The sequence below is a fragment of the Pseudopipra pipra genome, chromosome 10, assembly GCF_036250125.1.
Source record: "Pseudopipra pipra isolate bDixPip1 chromosome 10, bDixPip1.hap1, whole genome shotgun sequence".
NCBI classification, from domain to species: domain Eukaryota; kingdom Metazoa; phylum Chordata; class Aves; order Passeriformes; family Pipridae; genus Pseudopipra; species Pseudopipra pipra.
The window spans coordinates 15,373,517-15,387,432 of NC_087558.1; the positions used below are offsets into that span (position 1 = coordinate 15,373,517).

The 13,916-nt window shown below is 40.3% G+C and overlaps 1 protein-coding gene across 8 annotated transcripts in view; it reads left to right on the forward strand.

Moving 5' to 3' along the window:
* The window catches only part of TFDP2 (transcription factor Dp-2), a 52,862-nt gene that overhangs the window by 13,851 nt on the left and 25,095 nt on the right, over positions 1 to 13,916 (forward strand). For 4 of the 8 annotated variants that reach the window (XM_064666436.1, XM_064666440.1, XM_064666435.1 and 1 more), the window contains exons 3-5: positions 3,490 to 3,556; positions 9,501 to 9,590; positions 11,086 to 11,189. In XM_064666436.1, the coding sequence (XP_064522506.1) occupies positions 3,490 to 3,556; positions 9,501 to 9,590; positions 11,086 to 11,189 (261 nt within the window). Of the gene's footprint in view, positions 1 to 3,489; positions 3,557 to 8,917; positions 9,064 to 9,500; positions 9,591 to 11,085; positions 11,190 to 13,916 lie in introns of those variants that run through there. The other 4 variants (XM_064666439.1, XM_064666438.1, XM_064666442.1 and 1 more) reach the window with 3 other exon arrangements.

A 13,916-nucleotide genomic window follows, 5' to 3' on the forward strand; every position in this document is an offset into this window, starting at 1 on the left:
CCCTAGTGTTTTCTGATGTTGTTAGAAGGCCCAAGAATGCTTCTGAATTTGCAGAGTTGGGGGGTTTAGCATATGCCTGTTGGTTTCTGCAGTTCAAAACCTGTTTCAGATGCAAGGTTAGTGTTTGTCTGTTATGTTGTTGGATATGGTTTAATGATCTGCAAAGTGAGCTGAGGGAGACAACTTCTCTGTGAAAGTATTTCTATATTTTTTCCCTTTATGTTGAAGCATTAAGGAAGGCGAACTTCAAAGTACTGGAACTTGGGCATCTTCCTAAAAACTCTTAAAGGGCACATATCTTTCATTAAACTTGTACACACAGGGAAGCTGCCACCTCTGTGTTCTGAAATCACTGCCCCCAGCTGGGGGGCCCAGAGTCTGGGCATGTTTGTGATCCTTCTGCATCACAGCCAAGTGCAGTGAGTTTAGGCTAAAATGGCCTTTCATCTCCCATGCCATAAGCTGTGGTGAACAGCCTTCCCTCCAAGGAAGCTTGTGCTTCAAGCACATGCCAAAATGTTTCCATAGATTGGATGTGTATGCAAGATGAATAATGTTCCCCATCACTGTTTTTCCTTCCTAACTTTTTGAGTACAGGATTGGAAAAATATCAAGACTGGCTCACTGTTCACTTCCTTTAAATGCAGGACACTTTCTACCATCTGCTTGTGAAATATTGTTTATGGGTAATTTCACCTTCCATAAAAAACTAATCCAAACAAAGCAGCTACAAATAATAAAATGTTGAGTAAAAGTTACAGATTCTCTTGGAGATGAGATGCTGTGTATATATAATATACATTGCACCTGGATGTAATTCTAATAACCTTATCTTATTGGGTTATTTCATTCTTTACTTATATCATAAAATGTGTTTTTCTTGCCCGTTTTGTACTTCCATTCCCATCTGTCCTTCAGGTAAGAAGGCACCAAAACAGAATTGAGAAATGGAGGAAAAAATGAGCAAATATTCATGGTAAATTTATTTTTAGGACCAAATAAATAATCTGACTAAAGCAGATTTTTTCAGTAAGTCTGTTAGTTTTGATTTTTGGCTCTGAATTTTTATCCATGTGAAGTTATTTGTCACTGCTTCTCAGGGTGGTTGTCTTGTTGTAGATGATGTCAGTTAAATGGCTGTGATAGCTCTCCTTTCACATGTCAGCATGGAGGAAAGTTTAACTGCTGCAGTTGGTCTAGGAGACTTGCCCTGAGGAGTATGTCAAGCCTTAGAGAAGGCTGGGAAGCTACAAGAGGTTGTTGTGATTCTTTTTTCCTTTCCCCTCATCCCATTTGGACAATTAGTTGCCTGATAAAAAAGGCATAATACTTCAGTGGAAGTATTTAACAGTGTGCAAAGGCCTGCTAAGTGCTTTCTCCATCTTACTTCGTGGCTGGGCTCATCATGCCACAGATGGACAGGAGCAGCAGTGCAGCTCCTGCCATTCCCAGTAATCCACACTCTGGGGCACTGTTATAAAGCAGAAATATCACATGAGACATACAAAAATAACAAATTATACCAATTAAGCGTTTGATCGTTTGCTGGTTTTAGTTTAGGAGTGGTTAAATTACAAGATCCCAGAAGCAGTGGGATCCAGATAACAACCTGGCCTGAGACCTCTAACACTGAGATGGAATACTGTGAAGGTCTGTTCTGCTGCAGTATTGCAATATTATATCACACATTGCTACTTCTGAGGGCTTAGTTATGATTATTCCTCTGTAAGAGAAGCAAATTCCTTTAAGTCTGGCATATTTTTCATTTAAGTTCTCACAAAATTCAAGTTTCTTTTCAAACTCTTCTAAACTTAGATACAAAGATTGTTAAATTTAGAAAAATGCTGCTTTGGATGCTCTTTATAAATGTGCTCTTAGAACCATTGTAATGAAAGTAACATATTTATGTGCAAACTGAAATTCTGCTATAATCTTATGTCATTTGGATAACTGAAGGACAACATACACACAAAAAAACCCTCAAGTACTTTTTTATATTGCCTTAAATATGGATTCAGTTAAATAATCTAAATCTTTCAGAGAATGAAGTGTAAGTGTTAGACTTTTCATTCTGACACTGCACATGTACATCACCTTCAGTGTTTAATTGAGGTGCTGATATGAATCAATAGGGAAATGCAGTTGTAAATCTAGAGCTGAATGTTCAATTGTGAACAAATTGCAGTGGTGTCTTTGAGGATGTTCATCATAATTATTATCCCTTCTCCTGAGATGAATTGAGGCCCTTTTCTCTAACATGATGTTTATCCCTGTGGACCCCTGTTCTTCTCTGAATTTAGAATTACTCCTATTTGTGTTCCTTCTTGCAGAGGCAAGGGGCCTGGGGAGAAGCTGTTGTTTGTGCAAAGGCAGCAGTAGCATGATCCAGGAGTGCTGGCTCTTCCCTTGGCAGTGGAATGGCCTTCCAGTGCTATTCACTGTGCAATTACCAACCTCTCCAACCTCTAGTTTAAACTTCTCCTCGAGAACACATTCCAGTGTAAGGAACCACAGCGGCTTCTTGCCAGACGAGCTTTCCTTGCACCCAAGCACCTGGGGGGGAAAATACCAGAGTGCTTCAGTTTTCCATATGGATCTGCTCCCAGATCGTGATAGGAGAGGTTTTGCTTTTGTTTTCATGCCTTCATTCCCTTGCCCTGCTCCAATCCCGGTGTTCCCTCCCCAGCCCCGCTGCATTCTGCTGCACTGCTGCCGCCTGCTGGGAGACAGCCTGGGAAATGGGGAGGGAACATGGGACACACTTGCTCTCTTTCAAAACAGCTTCTGGTGGTACCATCGCCTGCAACAGCCAAAGCACCTGACTGCCCCCGAGAAACAGTGATGAGAGTCTAGAGGGGTGTGCCAGGAAAGACAGACAAGGGCAAGTGGGATACTAACAACGTTTGAGATAAACTGGGGGACTGCACTGAGCATCTTTAGGGCTTGTTTACAGAAGCACCTAATTAGCTCATTTAGGCAGTGTTTTACAGTCAGACTAGTGCAGCAACAGTTAATCATTTTATATGTCCCCTGATGGTGAAAAAATCTTGATAGAAATAGTTTCACACAATGCTGTGTGCAGTTTTTTCCCTACAAAAATTATTTGCTGAATACAAGTTCTTAGTGGAACCAAGCGTCTGAATGCTTATGGTAGGTATTTTTCATTCTTGTGTAGTTTATTTTAGTTACTGTTTAATTTGTCCAAAATTAAATTATGTTCTAATCTGAGATTATTAAAATTCTGCAAGCAGCCCTAACATCGGTTCCATTGTTGCTACATACTTCTGTAAAATAAAGCAAATATTTGATCCTTGGTCATATAATTGTTTTCTTTTAACTTGGATACCAGGCCCCTTTGTCCCAATTACTTACAGAAGTACTCAAATCTTATAGTGTTTCAAAAGATTACTTTCATAATATTGTTAGTTGTGTATTAGAAAACAAAGAAAGGTTTATCGTATTTTAAGACTTCAAAAATGTTTTGTTCAGGTTGGTGTGACTTCCACAAATGGAGACTTGAAAGGATTTATAGATCAGAACCAGAGTCCAACAAAAGGTAAGAGAATTCTATTTGTATACTTAGAAAAGAAGTGTACATTAAGACTTATTTCACTGTATATGGTTGATTCACGTTTGGGAGACTCGGAACTTAAATGGTGGATGTTTTATTACTGACATATAAGTGTCAGTAGAAAAGATTGGAAGATCTTCAGACTTTCAGAGGGGAAAAGAGGGTGTAGTAAAAGTAATTTAATTAGAGGCTAAAATAAGCCCATTTTTTCATTCCTTCATGGTGAATAATATGCCGAATTTCCTGATTTCTGCTCCACCCTTGAAGTTCCCATACTCTGTTGTCAAAATGACAGAGAAGGTTAAGCATGACTTCATGCTTTTAAGTGTTCTGCACAATTATATTTTGTCCTGTCCTGTTTCATCTTATTACTTCTAGATTAATCACTTTTGACTCAAAACCAGTTTATGATCAGTCATAACAGCTACAGTATTCCAGTAAAAATAAAGCTGCAACCCCTTATATATATTAGAAAACTTGAGGATTTGCAATTCAGAAAACATTTCAATCAACCTTTCTAAGTAAAGTTTACTGTTAGCCACTGCAATAAACAAATGCATGTACTAGCTGGAAGAATGATTTTTGGCTCAGGGCATCGAAATGAGAGAGTCTAAACAGAAAATGGCTAAAGCTTCAGTATCTTCCCAGTTTTCTAAACTTTGCAGAACATTACAGACTGATGGTAGGCCTCTGAGAATTATTTATTGTGCATTGCTGAGATAATTGCCCTTTGTGCTTCATTATTTTGTGATTATTGTGTCATGGTTCTAGGGAAAAAGACTAAAATAAGTGCAACGTTTTCAAATAATTTCTGCGGCAAGCAATGGATTTATACAGAAAATAATTGAATAACTTTATAAGTACAGGACAATATTGTTAGTAGTAATATCTCAGTGATCCTTATCCCCCTCTTTATCAGACTGTGCTCCTGGGATGATGGATGTATTATTTACCTCCATTTTGGTATATTTTCTGCAATATTATGATCTAGTGAATTTTTTTTAACCTTGAGATATGATTAAAAATCACTGACATCTCTTTTGAGATATAACATCTTGTTCACAATGACTTACTCTTCTTAGAGAATCAAATATTCCATAAAAGCTGGGAAAACTTGTATAGATACAGCCAATGTCTAAGCTATCTCTTACTTTCAATCTGAAGTGTCTTTTACTTATTTCTTTTTGGCATGTCCACTGCTGGACTTTGGAAATTAAGGAGGAGGGAAGAAACTCAGAACAGACATTCAGATCCATTGTATCTTATCAGGGCTTTGTGAGCTTCCTAATGAAGACAGTTTTTATTGTTTTATCCATTACTGAAGTTAAAATAAAGTAAAAATAAAAGCAGTTTATTGCTACATATCTGGGCCTATCTATAATGTGCCTTCATAGTATTGTTAGACTGAGGCATGATAGATTTATGATACCTTCAAGAGCAAAGGAGAGAGGCCAATTGCTCAAAGAAGGATCTTCCTGAAAGTATCAGATTTCAAGTGCTAGAAATTTTTGCTTAGAAAAGTTGCATTTAAATAATTTTTTTTCCAAATAGATAATTGTGATGTGTGTTTGTTTGTTATTTGCCTCTAGCACAAACATACTAGTTTACTACCAATATTGCATTAAAGAGCGTTTCAGATTCCAGTGCTGAGCCATGAGCACATAGAAAATTCCTTGCAAAATGTCTTCCTTTTTAATAATGGACTCTGATCTTTTATTATACTGTGAAATCTGTTGTGTAACCCTGGGTTTACTGGGTTTAATTTTGAAAAATGCTGAACTGTTCTAGGTAAACCCACTGCTCTGCCACTTTGCCCAATAACAGTAGAGTGCAGCCTGGATCTTTGGGGATGCTGTTCCAAACTGCAGGAAGGTGTCCTGAGACACCAAGTTGGCTGTTGCTCATTCTGCAGTCTCTCTCTCTCTAGCATTAGCACCACGAGATAAGATTATGTTGAGGAAATTTTCTGTCTTCGTGTCTGTCGTTAAAAATGTGTAATCAAAATAGCTAATTACTTGGCCCTTGCACTCCAAAATTACTTCCTCTGCTTTTCTTCTGTTCTTCTTTTCTTCTGTTTTTTTTTCTTCTGGCTTAACTTCCAAAATCCCTTTTTCCCCTGGACCATCTGAAGCAGTTACTCTCTTTCTGCTGTTGCAGTATCAGTTTGATCAGGCTCCATTTATCTTTCCCACCATTACCTTTAGTGTCCATGCACAACCTCTGGGTATTTTCCTGGTTTACTTTGCTAGAGGAGAAGTTAATGCTCACAGACTACATCTTTTTATTATGCTGTACCTATTTTTTATTAAGTCCTGATTGGGCTTATTGCACAGGACTGCTCTAATGGAATGAACTTGTTCATGATGTGCTTGAAGAGACCTGCTAAAATGACCCAGACATCGGAATTGGTTATCCACAGAGCTGTGCCTGGTACTTTTGGATTCATGCAGTTCTTAACTCCTGTAAATTTGTTTGAAATTGAGCAGTAAAAGACTGAAAATGTACTGTTCAGTTTAAGCCTAAAGTACACTGAAATATTATCTGCCCCATTTTGCTTTTTCTTTTCTACAGATCTCTTTGATTTGAGGTATTTCTAGATATGTACGTGCTTCTACAGACTATGGAATTTTTAAAAGTTAGGTTTCTGGCCCAGTAATTTTATGCAAAGAATAAACAAATAAATGTCCCAAGAAAATACTTGTGTACTAATGATAATAATTCGGGTTTTCTATATGCTGTTGTAATAGCTGATCTTGGAGATCAGTTTATGCTGTAGTGTAATAAAGGATCCTGAGGGCACATCACTGAGTTATTGCAAAATATCCTGATGGACTGCTGATATTTCACAACTCTGAACTGGGGTTTTCTGCCACAGGCTGTATTAATTTAAATGGCTATTCATCGAGACACTTTTAAAATGTGGACACTTCTTTAGAGCTCTGAATATGAAATCCAAATTACCAACACTTCCCTGGTGTTTTGTTTGGAAATTCAAAAGCTTTTTTTGTTGATGTAGGCATTGTGTGTAACCCCAGCTGGCTGGGCTGTGCTCCCCATCAGCCATGGTTTCCTTCAAACTGGCTATGACAGATTCTATAGATTCTCCAGTTGACATTGTTTCTGATTCTCTTTGCAACTAAGCTGCAGACCTAACAGATTTAGTTATACAGGAAGAAAAATCACTAAAATCTCTTTAGCTTCATATTTGTATAGAAGTGCATGTTGTTTGTGTGAAGTTAAGCTATTTAGGGTTCCACATAATGATTTAAAGTGAGTCTTGTGGGATGGTTAGTGTGTGCATGTGAGGGTACATGTACATAAACATGAATAACTTTATCTGTGACTGCTTGAAGCTGAAGATCATTTAAATTGAATTTTTCCTTGTGCGTGCAAGTAAAAATATTGCACAAATGCCAGGAGGATTAATAATTATGTAGTAATGATGTTTTTTTAAAATATGAAATTATAGCAACACTGATTTCTCTCCATGAGAAACAGCAATAGTGGTGACTGAGGGATGGAAAAATAATTTATGCAGAAGCAAAGTCCTTTTGTTCTGAGAGAAACATACTTAAGTGCACTGGCAGAATTTTATTTTGGGTTTGCATCAGTGAGGAGCAGGCTCAGTTTGGGGGGGCTTTATGTGCACTGCAGTTGAAGCTCCTCGATGAGAGTTTTAAGTCTGTTTCTTTCCCATGTGCTTGGGTTTCCATAGGTAAATGGGAATAATGACACTGACCTCCTTTGTGCCTTGAAAGTGCTGCTGAGAAACATTATATAAGAATTGAGTATTATTATACAAATCATTCTAGTTTGATCCATCTGAGCTGACCTTTTTCATCCACGCAATGAGATTACCGTGACTCGGAGGCTGATGGGTCTCATTGTGTTCAGCTTATCACTGTACTCACTGCTGTTGTGCCATGGGACATAAATCAGTGTAATCTTTTTTGTCCCCAAATGATGGGTGTTATTAAGACTTGGCATTTATTTAGAATTTGGTCATGTTTAAAGCCTTTACAGTTGCTTTGTGATAATATATATATAGTTATTTTGACCATATTTCTGCTTCCAGTTGAATACAGAAATCTGTTGAATGTTTTGTGGCATCTACTTCCTCCTACTTTTTCTGTGCTGTTTTGTAAATAAGACTTGATGAGATTGCTCTTGTTGGTGTTTGCTGTTCTATAATACTACTTTGCCTTCAAAACTTTAGAAATTACCAACTCCTCAGCAAACACAGGTGCCCTAATCTCAAGAACTTGGTGTAAAATACAGCAAGTCATCTTAGCAAGCAAGTGCCTGTTCCCTCAGCTGGTTGTACTTGTGTTAGCAGTTCTCACTTTATGGTGATGCTTTTTCTGCTCTGGGAATGGTCCTGGCCAGCTCCAGGTCTGGCAGTGGTTCCTGGGCTGCTGCTGTGCAAGGGCTGTGGGCAGGGCAGGGTGCTCTTGGAAGCTGCATTTCTCTTTTAGAGAAGAGCAGTGACTCTGGTGATCTGGTCTGCAAGATCTGTCCCTTCAGCCTGGGGTGCTGATGTGATCTGTTTGGAAACACATTAACTTTTTGGAGCAACAACGTGAACTAGCTGTCCTGTTTGCTGTGAAGGGACATGGAGAGGTTTCCACCAATAGTATTTGTTAAATATTTGTAGCATTTGAGGTTACATGAGTATGTGGACCATAATGCTATGTCTGAGAAAAAGAAAAGAATAGGGAGGGAATATTTTATTAGTAAGTGATGAAGGTTTGTTTACTTATTTTTCAGCTGCTGACAAACACTTAGAACAACCTGTTACTGTTGTAAAACTGTAAAATTTGGTTGTTCTTTCTTTCTGTCCACAGTGGATGAAAGAGACCTCACTCATTAAAAGAAACTGGTCCCTTTCTATCCTATCTGCATTTAAAAATCTACACATTCACATATTTATATTTACCCATGGAGAAATTTAAAAGGAAGAACAAAGGCAGGGAAACATTTCTTTGAGCGCTCGATCAACTCTTAAGATGATTTTGACAGTGCTGCTGCCAAATGGGGGATTTGTGTAGGGATTAGAAGATGAAAATCTTTTTTATTGACAGCAACTTCAGCCAAAAAGACATTTAAACACATGCCATATGTAAACTGCTGTCTTTTTAAAATCAAGATCAAGTAATTTGAATGACCCTGGTATATCCTGAAGTTGCCCTAGTGGTGACCATGTACATTTATCTGCGGAGCCCTGTAAAGGAAGGCACAGTGCAGCAGTGGCTACTAATTGAGCTGCTGTGCTGACTGCATAGTGCTGTAAGTCTGACACATCTCACTCTTATTCTGTGAAACATGACATTCCAGTGTCTCTTGCAGGGCACCAAGTGTTGTTGGAGGCAGCTCTGTGGTGGAGCCCTGTGGTAGAGCTGGAAGCCAAACCCGACACCTCAGAATTTTACTGCACTTTGCCATGTGACCTTATGCTGTCGGCACCAGAGAAAGTAATTTATTTCTTTTCCCTGGTAAGAAGAGGGACAAGAACAAATAATATGAGAGCTGATCTTGGAGATAACAGGGTCAAAAGTTTCAGCTGGAGCAGAAAAGAGGAAAATTCCTACAGCAGTACTGGGAAGTGACACATCATTGATTGCAACAGCCCGCAGTGAGGGGGGTGACTGGATTTTGATGAGAATATGCTGGCACAACTCGGGAAATCCCAGGCAAAATCCTCTAGCAAAAGTAAAACTGACAAGTAGGAGAACTATTTTGAGCTCAGAATGGGAACACAGTGTATGTAAATCATGAATTGCTGTTTTGTGCACTCTGGCGCTACCTCACAAAAGATGTTTCATAATAGAGCAAGGATTTCCTGGGGGGGTGAGTTTGGGATGGTGTGATTGTACGTTTGTTTTTCTAGGTGAGTGAGGTGACTGAATAATTTATTCATTTTGTTGACTAGAGAAACAAGCAGTTTCTGAAGATGTTTTCAGATACAGATCTGCCTTTTGGAAAATTTACACAAAACAAGAAAACATCCTTGCCTCAAATTGTATGTATTTCTCATATCTCTGATTTTTTTTTATAAAGGAGAGACTTTGCATATGTCTACATCTTTTCTACTTCTGTGCTGTAACTACAGAAGATAAAATCTTTTTCTATCAGTTGTGTTGCTCCTGCTTGCTATTGCAGAGAAATTACATTATTGAATGTATGATTTTTCAGTTACCCCATGGCAGAACATAGGTGTGCTAGCATAACTTGTAAAAGAGAGACTATGATTCAGGACCAAGTGAGAAAAGTGGGCAGTGGAGGTGAACTGGTGATGTGAGAAAAGACCAGGGATGTCTAATATCAGCTTGGGCCCATGTGGGCTGAGCTGAGTGTTGGCTGCCTCCTGTGGAGGAGGGCTGGTGTCTGTGCTGTGCTGAAGGAACCTGTCACCTCAGATGCCCTCAGTTGCTGTCTGCAGTGCCAGAGTGTAAGGAGTTCTCCAGGAGCCAATCCTTGTCCTCATGACTCAAGACCTCAGCTAGACTCAGGCTGACTCTGGATTACGAGGCAGTGGCAGCTCTTCCTTACATTTGGTTGTGCCTGCAGACCCCCCACTGTCCCTGCCCCTTTTGAGCAGGGCTGTGTGTACAAATGGGGGCTGGTGTTTGATCGATTCCCAACTCCCTTGCTTTGAAGATGTCCCAGAGAAAGCTGCTGCTGCTGCCACAATGTCCATGGATAAGCCAGTGATCTCACTGCTTGGAGTGGCTTGTGCACAGCAGTTGGAGCACTCCTGGGCTGTAACACACAGTGCTACAATGACCATTTTGATTAAAACATTCAGTCCAAATAATCAATATACAGGATGTTATTTGGGATAGGGGAGGAGCAGCAGTGTTTTGAGGCTCTCAGCATTGAGCTGTGTGAAGGCAGGATGGGTTAGATCCGGAAGCAGTCTGGGATCACAACGATGATAAACATCTTGGGATGAGAACATGGTGGCGTGGTTGGCTTTATCTTGGCATCCAACTGCCTGCTCTGTTACTTTAGGCAAGTTGTAAAGGCATCACTTACTCCATCTGTACAGTGGCAGGCTGTGATTTGCTCACTGCACTGGTGTTTACAGAACACTCTAGTATAGGTGGATGAGGAATGGTTAAGGCTAGGAAGGTTTATGGATGCATATTTTCTACACATGCTTATGATTATAAATAGGATTTGTATGCTGGCTTCTTGTTGAAGTATTTTAACTTCTAATGCTGAGGTATTGCAGGCTGTGTGCTCTTCGTCTTAGGCAACAATAAATAAATTATTTCTGGAAATAAAATACGTTTAATTTTAAAGGTAAAGTAGTGAAGGTGTAGTTTGGTGAGGTGTCCTTGTGACATCTGCTGAAAGGTCTGGAGGCTGTTACATGAGGGTGTGTTTGCAGTGAATGAGGCAAGAAAGCTCATCTGGTTCCAGAACGTTGAAGTGGTGTGAGAATTTGCCAAAGTGGTTTTCACAGGTTACTAAGGCAGTAATTTAAACTCTCTTTTTACCACTCTCTTTAGGTAATATTTCAGTAATTACATTGCCAGTTTCCAGCACCAACTCTCCGACTAAGATTTTGCCAAAAACCTTAGGACCAATCAATGTGAATGTTGGACCCCAAATGGTAAGTGTTGCAACCCTGGTAATGCCAACTTGTGTAACTGCCTGTGTGACTTCCTGTTGGTGTAACGTAGAAACACGAAAAACAAAGATGTGAACTGTGTGAGGAACTTGCTGCTTCCTGCCCCAGCCACACAGTGCCCCACCTGGGTGGGAGGGGGGGGACATAGGGGCACAGCAGGCTCAGCATCCCAAAATTGCCACTCCCAACAACGCTCCTGTGTTTGCCCTTGGGGGACACCCATTTGTCTGGCTTTGAGTGGAAATTAAAACAACTTTGTCAGCTGACATTTTAACAAAAGTGTATTAAGGAAAAAAGAAATCTCATTAAGAATGTTACTGATACTCTCCAACATTGCCAGAGAGTGCCTCGGATGTGCCACAAGAGATTTAACTTGTTGAAACTACTCTTCCTGTCAGTGATAACGGTATATGGGCATATGTTGACATTTCAGGGATTTTGGATCTAGTTTAAAAAAAAATTTAGGTTTTCTGGTGGCCAGAGAGCTAAAAAAGCAATACCTAGAAACGTGAACAGTTTCTAGTGACCTGATGCCCACCTGCCAAGCCCTTAGCCTGAGTACAGAAGCATTTGGTATGTTTTATAAATAATTGTGTTGGGCCTTTTTCCTGTCAGCATTACTACTCTTCTTTAGTGGGTTGCACCAAAGGACAGCAGTACACCAAAGGGGCACACACATTACAGCCACCCCCCCTCCCGGCATTCCCTGCTGTGTGGAGCTCTCCATCTGGAGCACTGGGCACAGGCTGCCAGGGAACGGCCCTGGAATGGCCCTGGAACAGCCCTGGAACAGCCCTGGAACAGCCCTGCTCAGTGCGTCAGTGCTGATGCACGTCTTGAGGAGCGTGTGCCCTGTAGCATTGCACTGGAATAGTTCTGCCACAGAAGATGTTTTGTGAGTGCAATAAATAGCCCAGACCAGGGCAGAGCAGTCTGTTAATGCAGTTCCTACTCTTACAGGTGACTTCTCAAGGCCCTGCTTTTGGTTGAAGTGAGCCCTAGTTGCAGTTTAAGTTCTGTAGCAGATAGAAGTTGCAAAAGCCACTACCTGGTGTGAGACACACAATTTTTATTCTTTTTTTTCTTTTCATTTTTTCATTCTTTTATTCTGCTGTTTTGCAAGGATAGATCTATATTCAGAAAACATTTCCTTATTAAGTAGCCATTAAAGCAGGCCTTCTAGGACACCCAGGGTACAGCTGTGTTATGCCAGGCCATTGAAAGGAGAATGCCCACAAGCTCTCAGCAGTGCCAGTGTTAGCGCTGCCTCGGCCTCCCACCTGTGTCAGCAACACCCTGCTCTGGGAGGGGCTGTTGGCTTTGTTCAACCACTGCTCCAGGTCCTTCAAACCAGCACAGCCCCCGGGATCAGTGAGGTGGCTGAACGGTGGCCACTGGTCTGAGTCCCCCGGGCTACGGCTGTGCCAGTGGTGGAGAGGGCACTGTTTGCTGGCTGGGTTCTTGGGTACGACTGTTTGGTCGTACTAAGACTGAATCTTTAGATTCAGTCCGTAGGTGTAAGTTTAACACCGTAAGTGTTACTGATAAAGTGTTAGTGCTGTTCCCGGGGGCCGCCAGGTGGCACTGCGGGCCGGGCGGGAGCGGCCCCGACACGGGGACCCGCGGGGTCACGGCGGGTAACACAGCCGGGCGGGCACCTCCGGGATCCACCAGAAATACAGCACTTGTACCACTGCTTCGGGTTCTCTAAACTTCTGCTTTCACTTGGTTCTGTCGAGCTGTCCGTTTACAAAAAATAACTGAGATGAATTTATATCCTTAAGACAAAACAATATGCGTTATGATGGTGTGGTGTCAGGAGGGATGTGAAGTAACACTCAATGAGCTAAGGAAATGGGAGATTCTTCACATATCATTTATTTCTGCTTGTTTAAACAGTATTGATGGATACCAAACAAATTCTGTATACTTATTTGTTGCATATGTGTGTATATATACACACACATTTGCTGTATATATACACACATTTACTGTATATATACACACTTGCTATGTATATATATATATGCTGTATGCTTACAAGGTTGTTGGATAAGTTAAATAGTAAAGGAAACTACAATGTTTAGTCCAGTCAGTACTGAACATGTTACTTAACAAATGGAGTAAAGTAAAATAAAGTTTTAAAAAGTGAAATAAGGTATATGAGTAAAAAGCACTGTCCAAGAAACCTTGGTATGAATCTTATCATACTGGAATCAAAGTAATTAAATGTGTTTTATTTTAAAGATTAAGTAATTAATGCTGTTTGATCTATAAATACTATATAAATTCTTCTGGTGACCTACTTTGAAGAGTGAACTTGGATGTGATTTAAAAGTTGAGACCAGGTGTCTTGGTGTTAACCACTGTACCTACAATTTCACCAGGTTTGTGTAAATGTAAATTCTATCTACAGTACAGACTTTATGTTGAATTCCATAGGTACAGTGCTGTATTATTAGCTTGCCAAAATGCCCTGGGATCTTCTGAGTGCTAGAAACTGCAGGGAACACTTTGCCTGGAGCTCGGTTTGTCTTTGGTACCAAAGACAATTACAAGAGACAAATCCATTGGAAAGAAAGAAGGTTTTATTGATTACAGGGATCAAAACATTGCCTGGATGTACTCGTGGAGAAACAGCTGGGTGTCTATAGGTACAGATCCTACCTGCCATACCTAGGAATTACTTCTATTTGTCTAGTTCTTGAC